Below are 22,163 nucleotides of genomic sequence, written 5' to 3'. Positions count from 1 at the left end.
TCTGTTGAGAAAGCTTGGCTTGGATCAAATTCCATTTAGATAACTCAGACCTGGCATCAATTTTTATCTTGCTTTATGTAGCATTTATGACCTCATTTGTCTTGGAAAGTACATAGGTAGTATCCCTCTTAAGAGAAAAACTCAGTGTCTGAAAACTCACTAATAGAAAATGTTGAGAGTGGGGGGGAATTGTTAATAAATCCAGCAAATCCTATGCCCATTTTTCAGGTTCCTTTCTGTGCCATTGGGCCTGATAAAGAGCCAGCAGGAGCAGGCACAAAAGCAGATGGCTATACTTTAAGCTATAGAGGCTTATGAGGAAATGTGAATTTATTTAAACTCCCCAAAGGGAAGAGGTATGGAAATGACATCTTATAACAGAGATATCCTACGAGGTGCTTTGGTACCCAGCATGCCTTGAAAACAGAACCCCCTAATTCTTCAGGAGGTGCTTGTATGTGTGACACAGTGGGATGAGGGTTCAGTTTTAAGTTCAGTCCATTACAGGCTTTTCCAAAGCAACATATATCTGCTTATAAAATGTAAATCTATAAGGAAATAAGGATTCTATATACAAAATCTCAGCTTACATACAACTTTACTTTTTGGATAGTTTTTATGGCAAGAAAGCTATGTTTTAACTACTTCTAACAGATTAACTACTGTAAATTCAGCACTTTCTAATAATCCTTGGGTCAAAATAACTTTAATCGCAGAATTAGAAGTGTTTTAAGCTACACTATGTTTTCTGAAACAGTTAAAAGACTCGGGTCATTTGCCATTTTTACAGGGTGCTGTAAATACGCTTAATGGCATCGGCTTCTTCTTTATCAAGGATGCCTTTCTCCACATAAGCATCAGCTTGTTGGTTGATGAAGTCCCTCATCTTTGAAAGGTCATAATCTGGAAAATATCATTAGAGTATCATGAGCAAAGATAAGGAAAGCACAGCCCATTACAGTGATTACCATTAACAAAGAAGCATTTTGTAGAACATCATTACCATGCCCTGTCTTTCACGTTGGAAGGCATTTTAGTTCTTGGCATTTGTGCTGTAGTTTGCAGCTTCAAATCATGCTTACACGCATTATGTTATCCCATCTGCTCTTCATCACAACTTTTCGAGGTGTTCAGGTGGGGAGAACAGCCCTCATTTGACCAGAGAGGGAACAGGCTCATAAACCAGGCCTTGGCAAACTTTAATATTTATACCAATCACCTGGGGCTTTTGGAAAGTGGCAAATGTGTATTCAGTAGACCTGAGGTGGTGCCCCAGATTCTGCCTTTTAAACAAGGTCCAGGAGATGTTGATGCTGCTGGTTCAGGAAACACACTTGGGGTAACAAGACCCTAAAGCTTAAGGGCCTTATGCAAGGTCACACCGCTAGTAAAAGTTATAATCAGAACCAGGTGTTCTGACTTGAACTTGTTACACTGGTTAAGCCCATGTTGCTGTGACAACCCACTTTTTTTTTTTCCATATTAAGAATTACCTTGATTCTCATGTTGTTTGAATTACATGCATGGAGTGAAAAATGAAACCATAACCTCTTTTTGGTTCCTCTGTCCTACTTAAACAAAAAAGTTAGGTAAACCATTGAACCGTCCACAAAAAACAAAAAAGTTAGGTAAACCATTGAACCGTCCACAAAAAACAAAGAGATCCTCAACCAAGTAAGGAGGCTGCTGGTGGCATCTTTCTGAAGGCTTGAAAAAAACCCCACATCTTCCCTTGATTCTTTAAGTGTTATATGCTTATTGTTTTAAAATATGGAAAATACAGAAACATGAAAATAAAATTTAAATCACCTGAATTCTATTAATCATTGACAACCAGAGTGGATATTTTGTTCTGTTTCCTTTTAGCTTTTGGATATATCTTTCTCAACACGGTTATGATCACAGGGTACATTCAACCTTATACCTAATTCCTTTCACTCAATTTACACAGTGAGCATTGATATTCCTCAGAAACACCTTTTTTTTTTTTTTTTTTTTTTTTTGCTGTATGCGGGCCTCTCACTGTTGTGGCCTCTCCCGTTGCGGAGCACAGGCTCCGGACGCGCAGGCCCAACGGCCATGGCTCACGGGCCCAACCGCTCCGCGGCATGTGGGATCTTCCCAGACCGGGGCACGAACCCGTGTCCCCTGCATCGGCAGGCGGACTCTCAACCACTGCGCCACCAGGGAAGCCCAGAAACACCATTTTTAATGGCTACGTACAATACATCCTATGGAGCAGAAAGGAGAGAGGGGGATACAAAAGCTCAGAGCATTCTATGGCCACCTTTAGCTACCCTGAATAGAAGCTGAACCTGGGTCACTTGGGCATCTTTAAGCCCCTGCATGAAAGGAAAACCAGACTTGAAGGACCTCTGTACAAGCACCAGGTGTTTATCATACCACGGTGAGCTGAGGCTCAGAGAGAGGTTGTTTCCTCTCCACCCAGGAGGGCATTTGCTCCTTTCAGTTTGGGCTCGGCCGTGAGGATTGAAGTGAGAACTCCCAGCACTGGACACTTTACAACCATCATCTTATTTGCTCCTCACAAAACGCCTGAGGAAAGCATTAAGTGTCCCCATTTCAGAGATGAAGAAACAGGACAGAGGAGGTAGGTCACTTGCTCCGGTCATAATAGAGTCAGGTTCTGAATTTAGGTCTGTCTGTAGTCACTGCTTTGACCACTCTACAGCCTTGAAGTAGTGAATATGAAGCGTCTAACACGTGCAAAACATTCAGTAAGTGTTTGGAGGCTCAGTTTTGTTTTGGTTGCTGACTTTCCCTCTCTCAGGCGCGAGTTAGAGAATCAAGCTGAGTGTAGATTGTGTGTGCACCTCCCGAGCTGATTCCTGACCGTCCCATAGGGCACAGAGAGGCACCTTTTAATCCTCACTGGTTCTTCAGAACCGTTTCTGGGTCAATATCTTTAGTGGGACAAAAGGCAGAGTCCCCAAAACAGCTGTGAAGTGGTCCAGGTGATTTGAATGGAGAAAGGAAAATATTTTGCTTTCTTTTGAAATGGAAAAATGGTCTCTTGATGACATGGCTGTCACTGTGTGCCATGGGAAAACTGGCATGGTTCAGAGGAAAGGCCATTGGCGTCCATCCCAGCTCTGCCCTAGCTGGCTGTTAGAGCACACTAGGAGTAGCTAACTTGCTACTTAAAAGAGGTTTTAAGGCTGTAAGGCTCAAAAGAGATAAGGGCTGTAATTCACTTTTCTAAAGGTACAGACTTTCTTTTTAAGGCTCCATAAGATTTCATCATCTTCCTCACTGTTACATCACATGGACTTCCCTTTCCTGGCTTTGGGAAGGAGATTCAGGTCACCCAGGCCCCTGTCAAGCAAAGGGCATCTGCAGAGGTTAAGGAAGGTCAGAACTAATAGTAAGACTTCCTGCTCCCACAGCTGCAGAAGCTGTATGGCTCTAGGACTGGGTCCCCACAGGCTTTGAGAGAGAGCCCAAGTCAGGCAGAGCACATACGAAGGCAGGGGAAGAAGAGCTCTCTGTTTCTGCCTTCAGAAGGGCGAACTGCATGTCACCCTCACTTCCTGGAGGCAGAAGGGAGCATCATACCCACCACTGTCATTCGGAAGCTTGCTCACAGAGCCTTCAATATGCATGCACTAGGGTCCCATGATTTACTAGGTTGGTCGTTTCTGGAAATGCAAGACTGAACTGCAAGATGTTGCTGATTATGACCAGGAGTCAGATTCATGTGTTAAGTCAGTGAAAGAAATAACATAAATACTCTAAATGGTTGGTCCCTACAATTTACATTGGTTTCAGAATGCATTTTGGTACATACTGTATTACACTGATTCTAAGATAAACTTAAAAAAAATTTTTTAAAGTCTTTGCATTAATTGATGGCTTGTTCTAATTTTTCTTCTGTAGTGGTACATGAAACAATGGTGCATTTTTCAATCAATGACAGATTCGATGAAATATGGTTCCTGTGAATTTTCACGGAACTGACAGCACCGAAATTCATGTCATTTTGAACCAAATAAAGGTGTGTGTGAAGACCTGATAGTTGTGTCCACCTCACTCAACCTGTAGGATCACAGGCTACACGGGTGCTGAAAATACACACCTCTTGCTCCCACTGTGTTCTATCTCATTGGTTTTCAAGCTTGGTTGCACAGTGGAATCATGAAAGTTGAAAAAATACTGATGCCTGGGTCCTGCCCCTCAAGTTTGATTTAGTGGTCTTGTGGGCGTTAGGATATTTGGAAGCTCCACAGATGATGTGAATGCATTTTCAAGTTTGAAAAGCACTGCTCATCTCATCTTAAACGCATCACTTTGCAACTGCTCTGGCCAGACACCTGGGAATCATACTAGAATCCTCTCTCCACATAGCTCTTGAGCTTCTCCCTTCTTTATTTCCTCTGCTTTGCCTTGGTTTAAGCCGCATTATACCTGCTCCAGATCCTTACTTCCTATCTCTCACCTGGCTTCTGGGGTTTGTTTTTTTTTTTAATTTATTTTTAATTAAAAAAAAATTTTTTTTTCTGTACGCGGGCCTCTCACTGTTGTGGCCTCTCCCATTGCGGAGCACAGGCTCCGGACGCGCAGGCTCAGCGGCCATGGCTCACGGGCCCAGCTGCTTCGTGGCATGTGGGATCTTCCCGGACCAGGGCACGAACCCGTGTCCCCTGCATCGGTGTCCCCTGCATCGGTAGGCGGACTCTCAACCACTGCGCCACCAGAGAAGCCCTGGAGTTTTATTTTTTCAATTTGTAACCATACTGCTGCCAGAGAGATTTCTCAGTCCTTAACCTAATTAAGCCCTAATTTTAAGCCCCTGGGCTAAAATTAACCTCCTTTGCAGGGTGCACAAGCCTCCTCCTGACTTGGCCGCTGCCCACCTCCCCAGCCCTGTCTGCAGACCTCAGTGCTCCTGAAAAACTGGCTCCAGTTCCCATAGTGCATCATTCTCTTTTGTCCCTTCATGTCTTTGCACCAGTGTTCCCTCTGCCTCTATCTCTCCTCACTCGTAAATTCTTCCTTGCCTTTCCAGCAAAGGCTCTCCTGCAGCTCTTTCTCCTGATGTAAGGAGATGTGCCCCCTCCTCTCACCTCCTTTGCACCACCATGTTATCTGTGTTAGCCCTGAGCAGGGCCCACCGGAGGTTTATTGATGGTGTGAGCAACCTGGCAGGGGGTGAGGGGCTGCATCTTATGGTCCTTCACATCTCTGGCACTCAGAATGGAGTCTGGCTCTGTGTTTTGTTTTAACTAAGTGAGCAACTACCTTCGTGACTGCAGGGTGCACCTAATACGTGCTCAGGAAACATCTTTGCTTAAGATACTCCAAGAGAAGGGGAGCGGGTGGGTACACAAAACAAGACTGGCAAAATGTTGATAATTATTGAAGGTGGGTGATGGATGCGTGGTAATTCATTATACTGTTCTCTCTGCTCCTGTTGGACATTTTTTATAATAAAATGGAAAAGAAAAGAAAATGCCTTTGCTTGAAAGGCTGATTTGAAAAATAAGAGAAATGGAGGTCTATTCCCTTCCGCATCTGAGAAGCACCTATAGTCTTTTGGGCTCTGAGAGGGGACTTTAGCCTACTTTGATTGTGGGAATCTTTAATAAGAGCTCCTGGGAATTCCCTGGCGGTCTAGTGGTTAGGACTCCATGCTTTCACTGCCGTGGGCCGGGGTTCAATCCCTGGTTGGGGAACTAAGATCCCACAAGCTGCTCGGCCAAAATAAAATAAAATAATAAAAAATAAGAGCTCCTGACAAATTGGAGAACTTTGCAATTTATAACAACACTAATTCCTTACCTTCTTTATTTTCTTTTTTGTTGTGTTCCTTCAACCATTCAATATTTTTTCTAATGGCTTCCAAATAGGCTTCTGTTTTCCCTGGAAAAGGCAAGAGAACCCATATTAAACACTCATAAAAATATCACTGCATCCCTTTTTAAAGACCACACTTATGTTTGAGACCATGAAAAAATACTGGACTTATCAAGCACTTGGTGGGGACCGTCCCTAAGTAGGTGGTGTGCATATTTCTGTGGGTGGTTGGGATAACAGTCCAGGAGGCAGGTCCAGGCTGGCAATGTCAAGAGGCCATTATCCCCCAACACAAATAAATAGAGTTTGATGTCCTGGCAGAGAAGAGTTTTGATTCAGTTCACTGGATGGGTGGGTCCCTACCAGTCTCAGATTGGGTCATTTCCAGTTAGGGATGGTTCTTTTAAACTGAAGAGTATCATCAGGTCAAGAACTGAATCAGAGTGGCAGATATTTAAGACTCCATCACCAAATAAATGATAAGTAAGTCCAAGTTTGTGGCTTTGTGTAAGCTGCTATACAGGTCTTCTGCCCAGTCTGTTAGGGAGTGTGTAAAAACTCAGATGAAGAAGAGACCTGGACCTCATTTCAAGGCTGGATAGTGAAACTAAGAACTCGTTCTAGTAAAATTCCCCTGGATGTAAACATTTTCTGATGGGCTTTATGTGTGGCAGGAGAATACCAGGCATCACTGAAGCACCCGCCCTGTGACACCCTTTAGATGCCTTGTTGTCTGCAAGTGGGTATGATCATTAACTTAGAGATGAGAAAACTAAGGCTCAGAGAAGCTAAGTGATTTGGCTGAGGCCATACAGGAAATAACAGAGGTGAAATTTGGACTCTAGTCTGGCCAAGTTTCTGTTACCTGCACTATCTGAAAGATAAGACTTGTATGTAGCTTTGTTCTGTCTCAAAGAAGTCAACCATCCCCTTAATCAGGTGGGTCCCTAATGCTCAGAGTGTCTGCACCAAGAGATCAGTTGATCTGGAGAGTACTGGATGGCCTAAGAAAAGAGGCCTTTAAAGTCCAGGGCCTTTGCAGAAGCAGTGGCTGTCAGAGCTCAGTGTGGTGACCACCTGTTCTGAACCCCCTTTGAACCCTGTTACCCCTAGTCTACTGCCCAGACCTCTTGGTTGAGCTACCTGTACTGTGTGCTTACCATGTGCCAGGGGCTGTGTTTTGTGCTCCAAAATACATTCTCTCTTCTATTCTTCACAACAACCTTTTGACGCAGTCCTATTTAATCCCCATTTTAGAGGTGAAGAAACTGAGGCTTAGAGAGAGGAAGTAAGACTACTACTTACTAGCCTTGTGAAGTAAGATCACAAGGCTAGTAAGTAGTAGAGCCAGGCTTGAACCTGGGTACATCTGACTAGAGTCCATGAACAGTAACATTGCCTTCAGATTTGCTGATGTTCCAATTTCCACCACAACATTTACTTAAGTGACTTCCTGAGCATCTTTCTTCCTGATCTTGTGAGCTCACTCTTACGTCACCACTGGGGTTCCATGTTACCTGGTCCCCAATGAAGCACAAAGAAACTCCTTTGCAAAAAGGGGTAAGTGGACAAAAGAAGAGAGCCACAATTTTCAGCCCCTATTCAGTTCAATTGCCTGTGTAAGTGATTTAATTCTTTGCTTTTAAGAATGTTAGAGCACGTGAAAGACCAATGTTCTCCTGATTGATGTTATAACATTGCAGCACAATGAATGTAAAGATTTTCATTGTCTGTTGCCCATTTGCTAAGAAGGTCATCAGATTTGGTAACAACAACAAAACAAACAAAAAGCAAAACCAAAAAACAGCATTATTTCCAATTAATTCGGTTAGAGAAAGCATGTTGAAGAAGGAAAGAAATCTTAGACTATTTCTAAAGAATGCAACTTCGTTATTTTTAAAGAATTTAAATCAAATTAGTGGTTCTCATAGGGCTTGCTTTAATAAATAGATAATAATGATTTGTCATTAGCACATCAGGTAATTAGGGCTTCTGAAACTTTTGAGGATGTGTGAAAATAGTCTTGCTCTAAAGACGCAGGTGGCAGACGCAGATGCCAGACGTAGAGAATGGACTTGAGGACACGGGGAGGGGGAAGGGTAAGCTGGGACAAAGTGAGAGAGTGGCATGGACATATATACACTACCAAATGTAAAATAGATAGCTAGTGGGAAGCAGCTGAATAGCACAGGGAGATCAGCTCAGTGCTTTGTGACCATCTAGAGGGTGGGATAGGGAGGGTGGGAGGGAGATGCAAGAGGGAGGAGATATGGGGATATATGTATATGTACAGCTGATTCACTTTGTTATAAAGCAGAAACTAACACACCATTGTAAAGCAATTATACTCCAATAAAGATGTTAAAAAAAAGCCTTGCTCTTTGAATAACTTTAAGCATTCTTCCCGCAATCTTACCTATGATATTATATCCTAATATGGAGAGCTTATTTTTTTGAATAAATTTATTTATTTATTTTTATTTTTGGCTGCATTGGGTCTTCCGCTGCTGTGCGCGGGCTTTCTCTAGTTGCTGCGAGCAGGGGCTACACTTCATTGTGGTGCGTGGGCTTCTCACTGCTGTGGCTTCTCTTGTTGCGGAGCACGGGCTCTAGGTGCACGGACTTCAGTAGTTGTGGCACGTGATCTCAGTAGTTGTGGCTCGCAGGTTGTAGAGTGCAGGCTCAGTAGCTGTGGAGCACGGGCTTAGCTGCTCCACGGCATGTGGGATCTTCCTGGACCAGGGCTCGAACCCCTGTCCCCTGCATTGGCAGGCAGATTCTTAACCCCTGCGCCACCAGGGAAGTCCCCTTATTTTTTTTAAGTTTTAAAATTTATTTTATTGAAGTATAGTTGATTTACAATGTTGTGTTAATTTGTGCTGTACAGCAAAGTGATTCAGTTATATATATACACACATACATATACATTCTTTTTCATATTCTTTTCCATTATGGTTTATCACAGTATATTGAATATAGTTCCCTGAGCTGTACTGTAGGACCTTGTTGTTTATCCATCCTATATATAATAGTTTGCATCTGCTAATCCCAAACTCTCAATCCATCCCCTCCCCTGCCACCGGCAACCACAAGTCTGTTTTCTATGTCTATAAGTCTGTTTCTGTTTCATAGATAAGTTCATTTGTGTCATATTTTAGATTTCACATATAAGTGATATTATATGATATTTGTCTTTCTCTTTCTGACTTACTTCACTTAGTATGATAATCTCTAGGTCCATCCACGTTGCTGCAAATGGCATTCTTTCATTTTTTTAATGGCTGAGTAGTATTCCATTTACATACCACATCTTTTTTTTTAAACATCTTTATTGGAATATAATTGCTTTACAATGGTGTGTTAGTTTCTGCTGTACAACAAAGTGAATCAGCTATGTGCATACGTATATCCCCGTATCTCCTCCCTCTTGCGTCTCCCTCCTACTCTCCCTATCCCACCCCTCTAAGTCATCACTAAGCATTAAGCTGATCCCCCTGTGCTATGTGGCTGCTTCCCACTAGCCATCTATTTTACACTTGGTAGTGTATATATGTCAATGCTACTCTATCACTTTGTCCCAGCTTCCCCTTCCCCCACTGTGTCCTCAAGTCCATTCTCTACATCTGTGTCTTTATTCCTGCCCTGCCACTAGGTTCATCAGTACCGTTTTTTAGATTCCATATTATATGCATTAGCATACGGTATTTGTTTTTCTCTTTCTGACTTACTTCACTCTGTATGACAGACTCTAGTTCCATCCACCTCATTACAAATAACTCAATTTCGTTCCTTTTTATGGCTGAGTGATGTACCACATCTTCTTTATCTATTTATCTGTCGATGGACATTTAGCTTGTTTCCATGTCTTGGCTATTGAAAATAGTGCTGCAGTGAACATTGGGGTGCATGTATCTTTTCGAATTACGGTTTTTTCCAGATATATGCCCAGGAGTGGGATTGGTGGGTCGTATGGTAGTTCAATTTTTAGTTTTTTAAGGAATCTCCATACTGTTCTCCATAGTGGCTGCACCAATTTACACTCCCACCAACAATGTAGGAGGGTTCCCTTTTCTCCACACCCTGTAGAGAGCTTATTTGGGAAAAGGAATATCCCAGCTTAGACTCTGTTTAGACATTATATTAAAAATTCTGAATTAGGAGAGTAAAATATAAATATGAGGTTTTGGCCATAGTGTAGCAGACACTGTTGATTCCCCACCCTCCTACTTCCCGTATTCTAGATATACTAATAGAGAAGCCCTCAGCCAGTGATGGACAGGATTGGCAGATATACACCCCAGCTTCCTCACTCCTTGGGCTCGGTCTACATGGTCCCCAGAGGTCCTCATGGGACTGAGCCCCACACACACAGCTGAAGTCTGCTCATTAACACACCACAGTGGCTTCTTTCCCTTCCCTGTCTCATGGACCTATCCCCCAGTAGAGCTTCCTGGGGTCACCTGCCAATTAAAAATGCCACCTCAAATCCTCCTCTCAGTCTGCTTTGGAGGGAACCCAACCTAAGACAATTGGAAGTAGGGGACTCAGCGTCATCTTGTCAGGTTGCTTTTTCCTCAGTGACCAATTACCTATAAAAATGGTGTTGAATTTAAAAGTATGAAATGCATGAAAAATAATTTCATTTACCATATTAACATTATCATCCCACAATAAAGACTGAGTTTACTGCAGCTTAAAGAAAGCTAGACTGTAATCCATTAAAAGGCTACTATCTTGTGGATCGTAACATACATGATTAGGGCTGTTTCTCTAACGTAAAATAGAATCCCCCCGGCCCCATCACCCTCATTCCCATTTTCTGCTTTATTTTTATCCATAGTATGTATCACTTTCTACCGTATCACATAATTTATTTATTAAGCTCATTATTTGTCTTCCTCCCTTAGAAATATTTCTTGTTTGCTGATGTACTCCCATGCCTAGAATAAAGCCTAATACAAAATAGGCACTCAGTAAATATTTGTTGAGTGAGTAAATGGATGAAGGCTTCTTATATAGAAGCTAATCATAATCAGAAGATTGTTTGGTGAGCATGGAATCCAAACTAGGGAAACTACAATTTTTAAAAAGAATAAATGGTATAAGTCTTCCTTCCTTCCTTCCTTCCTTCCACCCTCCCTTCTTCCCTCCCTCCCTTCCTTCTTCCCTCCTTCCTCAAAAAACCAATTGTTTATTTACAAGACTTGAAATTCAATAGATTCTGAATTTAAATGATAATTACATCAGAAACAATTTAAAACACCTACGAGGGCTTCCCTGGTGGCGCATTGGCAGGCGGATTCTGCATTGGCAGAATCCGCCTGCCAATGCAGGGGACACGGGTTCGAGCCCTGGTCCAGGAAGATCCCACATGCTGCAGAGCAGCTAAGCCGGCGAGCCACAGCTACCGAGCCCATGTGCCACAACTACTGAAGCCCAAGCACCCAGAGCCCATGCTCCACATCAGGAAGCCATCACAATGAGAAGCCTGTGCACCGCAACGAAGAGTAGCCACTGCTCGGCGCTACTAGAGAAAGCCCGCATGCAGCAACGAAGACCCAATGCAGGCAGGCAGGCAGGCGGGCATGCATGCATAAATAAATAAATAAAACACCTACCAATGTGCTAAACATACTATATCCATGTGTCACTTAATCTTCACAGAGCTCTATGAAATAAGCATTATTGTTCCCATTTTACTCATGAGGAAACTCAGGCTCAGAGAGGCTAAGTGATGTGCCCAAGCAGACAGCTGAGTGAGGGTCAGAGCCTGATCTTGAACCACAATGAATCTGGAACCTCTAATGAGTGCAACTGGGTAAAATTCACCTTTTCGAGTAGAGATTTAGTGACTGTTGTTGTCATTACCAAACTGGCCAACAGGCAGTGGTTCTCAAACTTGGCTGCACGTTGGAATCACTTGGGGGAGCTTTTAAAAATCCTGATGCCTGGGTTACTCCTCATACCAAATAGATCAGAATATCTGGAGGAGGGACTAAGTATCAGGATTTTTTAAAAGCGATCCTGAGATAATTTGAATGTGGGGCAAAATTTGGGAACCACTGCCACCAGTAGTGGGACCTCCACACATTTGCTGGGGCACTGGAAACACGGGAATAAAAGCAGGTGTTCCTCTGCTCTTAGAGACAAGCAGCTGGTTCCTGTTTACATTTTCTCTTCTAGGGAGTTGTAAAGCAAATCTTTTATTTACACAGTGTGCATTAAAAGCCCATGAGAGTCCACTTTGGAAAACTGGCCTATTTTTTTCAAATTAATTTCAGCTTCCCTTGGAAAAAAATAGCTCATGGCTGAGGTAATATGGCACAAGCCTTAAAATGTATGCTGACGCAGATGGGAAGAGGGCCAGAGTCAAGATGCAGCCCTGTTTTTCTGGCTGTTCTGGTTCTCAGCCCTGCAAGAGAAATATCCTTTATTATACATGAATTTGTCCTGATCCTGATATGCTCCCCTGCTCTGCAAACATCCCCTCAAAAAAACCAAACCAAACCGAACCAAGACAAAACAAACAACTCTGTAGAAATCAATAGCTTTAACCTACTGAATATTGGATATACGGAAGATATTAAATGTTTGAAAAGAGTGCTTATGAAAATTGTTTGATGTAATGATTAAAATTCCATATAGTAAAGATTATATGTTTATAGGTTTGAACAAAGCAACTGATACTGGTATCATGGATGTCAAGGTGGGCCCCAGAGCCATTCAATTAAAGAATTCCCCGGTGGTCCAGTGGTTAGGACTTGGCGCTTTCATTGACGAGGGCCCGGGTTCAATCCCTGGTTAGGGAAATAAGATCTCACAAACAGGGCTTCCCTGGTGGCACAGTGGTTAAGAATACGCCTGCTAATGTAGGGGACACGGGTTTGAGCCCTGGTCCAGGAAGATCCCACATGCTGCCGAGCAACTAAACCCGTGCGCCACAACTACTGAGCCTGTGCTCTAGAGCCCGCGAGCCACAACTACTGAGCCTGTGTGCCACAACTGCTGAAGCCCACGAGCCTAGAGCCCATGCTCTGCAACAAGAGAAGCCACAGCAATGAGAAGCTCGTGCACTGCAACGATGAGTAGCCCCCACTCGCACAACTAGAGAAAGCCCACGCACAGCAACAAAAACCCAACACAGCACCCCCTCAAAAAATAATAATAATGATCCCACAAGCCGAATGGCGCTGCCAAAAAAAAAAGAATTTGTGCAAAATGATGCCATTTGACATGCCTGCAAGATGCAGCATGGGATGCTGGGATGACCACTGGTGGGAGTCAAGGGACAGAAGTCCAAGCCCCAGCTCTGCCATTCTTTGCCTATGAGTTCTTGGGTGAGACTGTTCATCTTCTAAGGCTTGGTTTACTTATTTGTAAATTAAGGAGTGAATTCTGAAAAGAAGATCGTGGTTTCTGTATATGGGGAGAAATTCTCCTTTGCTGTCCTGGAAAATCCTGTGTTGGTGGTAGGTCTCTGGCCTGCCTTAGCTCCTGGCACACTTGCTGACTCATAGGGAAGAAGACGGCCTCACTATTTTTGGACATTTCCAACAGAATGCCTTGGGGCTTGAATAAAGACACAAATTTTCCCCTCCTGTGTTGCTTTAAAAATAAAAGCATCCCCGTGAGTTAGTCAACTTATTATCAATTTATTAATTAAATAAGCTGCTTTCTCTTTTCTGGCTTCTGTAAAGAAGATACGGGGGGACTTCCCTGGCGGCACAGTGGTTAAGAATCCACCTGTCAGTGCAGGGGACACGGGTTCAAGCCCTGGTCTGGGAAGATCCCACATGCTGAAGAGCAACTAAGTCTCTATGCCACAACTACTGAGCCTGTGCTCTGGAGTCCGCGAGCCACAACTAGCGAGTCCGTGTGCCTGGAGCCCGTGCTCCACAAGAGAAGCCACTGCTATGAGAGGCCACACACTGCAATGAAGAGTAGCCCCTGCTCGCTGCAACTAGAGAAAGCACGCATGCACCAACAAGGGCCCAACACAGTCAAAAATAAATAAATAAATAAAATTTTTTAAAGATTAAAAAAAAAAAGATAGGGGGATGATAGGATATTTAGGGGAAAGTTATCTTAGAGATGACCTTTTCATCTTAATTCCATTATCTAGCCATAAACTTGACAAATGATAGCATTGGAATGAGTTTACGGGTATTGTAATGCTTATTTCACCCCTTGGATGATTTTTTTAAAAGATTTTCAGTGACTCATAGAGCAGAAGTGAATGAGTAAACATCGAACTGGCAAAAAGAGCCCCACTTAGATCATGGAATAAAACTTCAAAGTTCTTCGGTCTCCAGAGAGCAATTTATTTGAAAAATTAAGCACCATTATAGATATTGGGGTAAACTTGACTTCATTGGCATATCCCTATATTTAGGAATAATTATCAAATCATTCAAATAACTGCACCAACTAGAAATCGATATCTTAAAATATTATTCTTAGTGTGAGTCCCTGTAGAAAGCAAGGGTTTAAGTAGTCTAAAATATTTTCAAAGGTGAACGTGTCATTTTTCATCACTGGTAATTAAATTGGATTTTTTACATTTAGCCTGAAGTGAGATGCATGTAAACTTGCTTTGTAAGTTGAAGAGTGACATAAATGTAGTCTGTTGTTATTCGTCTTCCTCACAGGCCTCAGCATATGCTTGGCATGGTTAATCAATATTTGCTTTTGTTGGATGGGGCCATCACTTCATATCGCAAGACCAAAACAGACTCCCTACAGATATTCCTGCCAATGTGTCCTGCTTATAATTATTTCCTTAAGTGGTTTTAGCTATTACCTCATCTCTTGCTCTGCTCTGTAACGTCCTCCAGCTTCCTCTCTGAAGGGAGCCTGTTCTACATGCTGCTGACTCATCAGTAAGGGAGAGACATATGTGGCTTGTGTTGTATTTGCCTACATATGACTTAAGGCCTATCCTTAGGTCATTTCAGAGCTTGCCTGAGTCCTCAAAGGCAGGCATTGGTCCTTAAATTCCTTCTGTAGCTTTCTGAGCACAGTGCCAGACATGCCATTGGAATAAATGTTTATTTATTGCTGAATAAATGTCTCAAGAAACGCAGCCAACCCTGCCTTCACCCATGTAGATTCTTTTATTTTTCTGCCTAGAGACAACAGGTGTTTTCTCCCTGGGTTTTGTAACAGAGAAGCAAAATAGCCTTTGAGAAAAGTGCAAATAAAGCAACTGTGAATACAAAGATATATGTCATAATATGTCCTTTTGGGCATTAATTACATCTTTTCCAAGAAATGTTGGCCCTTGGCTTAAGCTCAGTTTGGTGTTTTCTAAACCATACTAGAATCAGTTTTTCTTATTCCAGAGTAAATAGGATCAGCGGTAGCATGAGTAAATTAAGTCTCTAAATAATGGGGGGGGGGCGACTAATTTTAGCCCTAAATCCCTACCCTTTTCCTAATGTTTCAGGAGAGCCATCACAAAGATTAACACTAACTGGATGGAATTTTACTCCTCTCTCTCCCTGTTATTACCTGATGGAAATCCTAATGAGAAATCTAACCTCATCATTAGTCTCCACACACTCACACCCTAAACAGGAAGTAGTGGGCTACCAAGAATCAACTCCTTCATATTCCTTTTTTACATAATGCTTTCCTAAAACAAGTAAGAGACCTGGTAGCACCCATTCCTAGGGATATTTGCACAGCGATATAAGGTGTTGTCCTAAGCAATGAGCATACTGCCTCAGCGAGCCAGTTGACCTAGATAGATATAGCTTGCTCTGTTCTAGGGAAGGATGGTCATCACACGTGGGTTGCTCCCAGAGGAGATGATCCAGGCACACTGAGCTGTAGTCCTTTGTGCTGCCCAATTCCTAGCTCTCTATCTCAGGCCACAGGACCACTCTTTTCCTGCTTAGCTGTCTTTCAAAAGTTTACCACTCATCCTCCATCTCACATCCATTAGGATGGCCACCATAAAAACAAAACAAAACAAAAAACCATCAGAAAATAAAAGTGTTGGTGAGGATATGGAGAAACTGGAACTTTTGCACACTGTTGGTGGGAATGTAAAAGGGTGAAACCACTATGGAAAACACTGGTTTCTCAAAAAATTAAAAATAGAATTATCATATGATCTAAAAATTCCACTTCTAGGAATATTCCCCCTGCTCAAATTGAATATTTTTTAGTCTTGAAATATTTGTTCAGAGCAGCATTATTTACAATAGCCAAAATGTGGAAGCAACACAAGTGTCAATAGGCAAATAGATGGATAAACAAAATGTGGTATATACATTCAATGGGCTATTACTCAGCCTGAAAAAGGAAGGAAATTCTGACACTCGCTACAGCATAGATGAAGCTTGAGGACATTATGTTAAGTGAAATAAGCTGGTAGCAAAAGAACAAATGCTGCATGATTCCACTTATCTGAAGTACCCAGAGTAGTCAAACTCATAGAGACAGAAAGTAGAATGGTGGTTGCCAGGGGCTGAAGAGGGAGGGGGAATGGGGAGTTACTATTTAATGAGTTTAGAGTTTCAATTTTGCAAGATGAAAAGAGTTCTGGAAATGGATGGTGGTGATGGTAGCACAATGGTATGAATGTACTTAATGCCACTGAACTGTACACTTAAAAATGCTACAACGGTAAATTTTATGTTATGTATATTTTACTATAATTTTTAAAAGATATTAAAAAAACTTTACCACTCATCCAAAGTGGGCCTGGGGCTGATTGGAAGTATCAAGGCAGCATGACTGGTCAGCAAAAGCGACACATATATCACCAATTCCCCGTTTCCATGCCCATGACAAACATTATTAATTAATCATCGCAACATTCTTTCCTCCTGAGTCCAGATGCAACCTCATAACCTTTCCCAACATAGGCTACCACCAAACAATTAGAGTTCATATGTCAGTAATGTCAGTATAGGAGAAAATTGTGGTGGTCTATGAAATCCATCCTAGAGAGAAGAGGGGTGTAATAATCTAAAACTTTGTGAGATAGGAAAAATAGACATGAACTTGATACATTAAGAAAAAATTTCTTTTTCGGCCCTGTGTCCAAAAGTCCCAATAACTGGAATACAAGCAGTACCTTTGGCCAACATCACCACTCATTTGAACTTATGTAACTCAGGTTGGATTTTCTATATTTTCTACATAAAGGAACCAGAACTCTTTGAAGGAGAATTGATTTCAAGTTTTTTTTTTTTTGTGGGGGGACAGGAAAATTCAGAGTAGGTCTAGAATAGCCTGTTTAGGAGTTTGGGATTAACAGATACACACTGCTATATATAAATAAACAACATGGACCTACTGTATAGCACAGGGGACTATATTCAATATCTTGTAATAACCTATAATGGAAAAGGATCTGAAAAAATATATATATATTTTGCTGTATACCTAAAACTAATACAACATTTTTCTATAGTTCAATTTAAAAAAAATAGCCTGTTGTTGCCAGAGACCATAGATGCTTTAAAAACCACTGGGTACAGGGCAAAAAGGACAAAGGAGAAACTTGGAGGCTGGGTTACTGCCCAAGTTACACCAATTTAAACAGAAGAATCATCATCATCGTCATTATTATCATTAACTGGAACAACTTACATAAATGGAGAAATTTAATATAAAGTGTTAATGAAGAGAGTAGTAATATAAGAGAGAAATAGTTTGTACTTTTTTTTTTTTTTTTTGCGGTACGCGGGCCTCTCACTGTTGTGGCCTCTCCCGTTGCGGAGCACAGGCTCCGGACGCGCAGGCTCAGCGGCCATGGCTCACGGGCCCAGTCGCTCCGCGGCATGTGGGATCTTCCCGGACCGGGGCACGAACCCGCGTCCCCTGCATCGGCAGGCGGACTCTCAACCACTGCGCCACCAGGGAAGCCCAGTTCGTACTTTTATTGCTGTTATTAAGTTACAAGGTATTATATAGCTAGCTTCTTTCTTTTCTACTTAATACATAGACACTGTTAAGCATGGGTCTATTATCAAGTATGAATGTGAACCTGTTTCTATTTGTATGAGCAAGAGAGATTGGGAACTTGTATGAGGGCCAAGCAGTCTCTTCAAAATTAAGAGCTATACCATGAACATGATCAGCTTTTGTGGTCTCCTATCATATTACAGCAAGGAATAAGGGAAGTCCCTCAGTTCATTGCCACTAATGATTATATGTAATAAACAATGAAAAGGGAGCCCAATGGTGTATTTCCAGATGATAAATTAGCTGAATGTCACACTTGCTACCCCCTCTCCCAAGAGAGCAATGACCCATTCCCTCAGCTTCCAGGGAAGGAAGCCTCTAGATGACCCTACTAATGAGACAGAGAAAAGATATAAATAGGGTTCCAGTTATACCAAAGAGTTCAATATATCATGACAAAAAAATAAAGTAGGTTTAAGCCATCTGTTCACAGCTTCTGGTAAAGACACTGAGTTTCAGAAAAAGAATATCTATCTGAGATACAGACATAAATTTTCTATGATGTAACCAGCACACTTTGTAATTAAAGGGGCTTGAAACACTGGACTGTGCAGCCAGATCCCACATCCTGACCTGAAATCAGAGGGTTAATGACTTTGAACTTGCAACTTCATAGGGGCTTTTTCTTTGGGTATAGTAAAGTTTCTCAAACCTAGGAAGATGTGAATTTATATCATATAGACTTACTAGAGCTGAGTAATCATTTGACCCCAGGAATGTGTAAGAATAAGGATAAAAACAAAGTTTTATAATTACTGGGCTAGTTTTGTGTGTGCTTTTCTGCTTTTTTAAGGTATTTAGGTTATTTAAGGAAATGTAATATATTTGATTTATGATTTTTAATCAAGTCTTTGAAAGTGTCAGATTGCAATCAGTATAAATGATTAAGAAAATTTGCTTTGTTAAATCCATAAATTTTGATGCCTTTGTTAAATAAGTAGTATGTGACTATTAAGGGGAGTGTCAATTATGTTTAAATGAATATTGCTTAAGAAATTCATAAGATCATAAGTTGGACATTGAACAATGCACAAATGGTCATGAGTGTTCCTCCCAAAGTGCAAAAGCCCATTGGACATAAAGTCCATCAAAAGATGAAACCAGTTTGCCATTCCAAGAGACTCAAGACCGTTAAAAAAACCTGCTATTCAAATAAAGGTACCACGTGCTGAATCTTCTGTATACAGATGATGTTAATTTCTCCGATTTGGTGGGGCTTGACTTTTGGATGACACTTCAAGTGAAAGTTTTTGCTTCCCCAATTTCATTGTCAACGTAGAGCTGCCAATTCCATACCTTTTGGCTCATCTGTCTTTCCTCTTGGGTTGGAGTCATCATCTTTTGTGGAATCCTTCAAGGTTCCATATTCCTTTTCCATCTTAGCAGCTTCTTCCTTGGTACTGTCTGTTTCTTCATGACTCTTCTCTGATGGCACTGTAATCAGATTGTGCACTATTATAACCCTATTTCCTATCTATTAATTAATTCCTAGTGTAGAAATAAATTTTATTAAAAAGGTGTAGTTTGAGGTCAGATCATTTTTTGAGCTGAAAGAGATCTTAGTGATTATCTAGTGTGACGCCTCCCTCCCCACCATTTCACAGAAGAGGAAACTGAGGCCCAAAGCGGGGAGAGATGTGCCGAAGGCCACCCGTTGAGTTAGCAGAAGAGCTGGGCCAACACCCCCCACCCCCAGCTTTCTGGATTCTGGTTGTGTTTTTTCTGTTCTGCCACACTGTGTTATTAGAGTGTAGATTATTCTCCTTATTTTAATCAATGTTGGCATTCAAGTGGGATAGGTCAGTTTCCAAAGTAAATTTGAGTCTTGATTCCAAATGAAAATAACTCTGTAGTTGCCCCATCTCTCCTTGATGTTGTTTTTGAAGAATAGTCTGTTACTCAGAGTAGTACCTAAGGGTTTGGAGCTATGGCTGGACTTCTCTCCTGACTCTTTCTTCATACTCCCTTATCCCTGGTCACCCTAATGCAAAGAAGAGTATTGGACCCTTGCTGTCAATAATAACGCTTGCTCACTTCTCACTTAAAAATAACTATACTTCCTTCTAGAAATCCTATATTGAATTAAAAAATCATAAAACTTGAAGTAGGTAACCCCTTGAAAACAATAGTAATGCATCCCTGTAGTCAGTAAAATAGGGAATGTCAAGCAGTCTAATGATAAGCTTTTTTCTTTTTTCAGTAAAAGGTTTATTACTACAGAAAAATAGGAAAAAAGAAAAATCAGTTATTGTCTCCTTAAACATCCACTACTAGTGTTGTAGGATATATATATACTTTTTTGATGCATATTTTTTTCATACTTGTGGCACAATTTTGTTCCTTGCTTTTGTCATTAGCATCGTTATGGAAGAATGTTTCCATGTTATTAAAAACTGCTTGAAAAACATCATTTTAAAGGGCTGTATATTCTATCAAATATAGGTACATAATTTCTGTGATAGGGACACAAAATTAAAGTATAAGAGTTTGTGATCTTGGGCTTCCCTGGTGGCGCAGTGGTTGACAGTCCGCCTGCCGATGCAGGGGACACGGGTTCGTGCCCTGCTCTGGGAAGATCCCACGTGCCGCGGAGTGGCTGGGCCCGTGAGCCACGGCCTCTGAGCCTGCACGTCCGGAGCCTGTGCTCCGCAACGGGAGAGGCCCCAACAGTGAGAGGCCCGCGTACCGCAAAAAAAAAAAAAAAGAAAAAAAAAAAAGAGTTTGTGATCTTTTCTCTTTTTGCGCCTTCCTCATCCCTGAAATTCTCCTTTGCACAGCTCTGCTCCGTGGTGTTCGCCATGCTAAGCAGGGTGGTGGGTAGAGATGCAGAAGTGAAGAAACCAAGAGAAGGGCATAAATCATACCACACGGGGGCACAGACTGTCCCAGAGGAGAAAGAGGAGCTGGGAGGGGAGAGAATGGGAGGGAGCAGCAGGTGGGGGCAGAGGGTCAGGGACAGTGGTGATCTGGGGAGAGAAAAAGATACGTAAAGGAGAATTTTAGGAAGGATTGCTCAACTTGGGATATAGCTCGCACCTTTGCCCACCAGCCACCGCTTCAGTAAAGTCCTCATTTCTTTTCAATGCTTCTTGGGATTAAATTTCTGTGCTGACTGGCCAAGGTTATAGCTACTTAATCCCATGGTTGGATTTCAGGTTTTCAAACTTTTTGAAATCTGTAATTCTTTATCAATGTTTATTGACGTTCATGATTTACCACTCAAAAGGGTTATTTTGCTAAAAGCTGGGGGAAAAATACTAAAATAAATCATACCTGGGAAAAGCTTGCTCTTATTGTCAGTCACATTTTTTTCTAGCTTGTTCTTGGTCTGAAGAGCAATTGTTTCATCCAAGTTTTCTGGAGGGGGGAGGAGAAAAAATAAAATTTTATGTCCTACAAGATGATTTCAAAGCTTTACTAAAAATGTTTAAATCTCACTAGAAATAGCACAACAGCAATTCCACAATATTAGCACTGCTAGTAAGGGGCTTTGATATGGATTATATTTCATTGACTCTCAAGATGGAAAGGCATACAATTTGAGATCCTCAAGTTCAGCTTCCTACTCAGTTAATTGCAGAAGTCCCTTCCACATTTCTGTGACCACTGTGATTGAGGCCTATAATGAATGGTTTTGGCCTACTCAATGCCTTCTGGTAACTACACCTTGATTTTCCTTTGGAGAACCCAGACCTCTTCCACTCTCAGCATATTTGCTCCACTGGTGGCTGAATAACCCAGGCCTGGCTCCTCCAGCCCTCAGGCTGTGGTGATTGGTTCAAGGAGGAGCACATGACTCAAGCCAGGCCAGTGAGATTCAATGCTAAGAGAAAGAGGCTCTCTTTCCACTAGGATTGCTATACTGTGCAGATGTGAGATTGGGGCTGTACCAGCCATCTTGTTTCCAGAATGGAGCAGCTTATCTGGAATGAATCAACATATAAAAAGTCAGTGAGATGGGGAGGGATAGATTCCTCACACTGTGGTAGGCTTCACAAACCTGAAGCCAGACTATCCCCACCCCTGGACTTTTCAGTTACATGAGGAAATAAATTCCCTTGTCGCTTAAGCCAAACAGTTGGATTTCTGTCATTCAGGGCTCTCACTAATTCATGAGGCGGCCAGTTCTATTGTTAGTCTTAAAAAATATTTTTTTCACTAAGATAGAACATTGTGTAAGTTTAAGGTATAGTACGACATACTGATTTGATACACTTATATTCTGCAAAATGATTACCACGGTTAGCTAACACTTCCATCATGTTAGATGTCTTACGGGCGAGAATTTCTCTATTTATATTAAGCTGAAATCTGTATTCTTGTCTTTGTCCTAATTCTGCTCTTTGGAATAACATCTTGTAGGTGTTACC

At 41.7% G+C, this 22,163-nt stretch overlaps 1 protein-coding gene across 1 annotated transcript in view; it reads right to left on the bottom strand.

The window, feature by feature from the left end:
• Nucleotides 1-312: 312 nt before the first annotated feature.
• Nucleotides 313-22,163, bottom strand: part of SCG3 (secretogranin III) — a 38,715-nt gene continuing 16,864 nt past the window's right edge. Inside the window, exons 9-12 of the mRNA XM_081227968.1 lie at nt 21,067-21,150; nt 19,090-19,227; nt 5,800-5,880; nt 313-903 (exon numbers count right to left, since the gene is read on the bottom strand). Coding sequence (XP_081084094.1) covers nt 785-903; nt 5,800-5,880; nt 19,090-19,227; nt 21,067-21,150 — 422 coding nt within the window. The 3' untranslated portion in view covers nt 313-784. The remainder of the gene's footprint in view (nt 904-5,799; nt 5,881-19,089; nt 19,228-21,066; nt 21,151-22,163) is intronic.

This window comes from Mesoplodon bidens (assembly GCF_964165515.1).
Source record: "Mesoplodon bidens genome assembly, chromosome: 3".
NCBI classification, from domain to species: Eukaryota; Metazoa; Chordata; class Mammalia; order Artiodactyla; family Ziphiidae; genus Mesoplodon; species Mesoplodon bidens.
The sequence above is the reverse complement of the archived record's forward strand: the minus strand, read 5'-3'. Positions and strand labels throughout refer to the sequence as shown.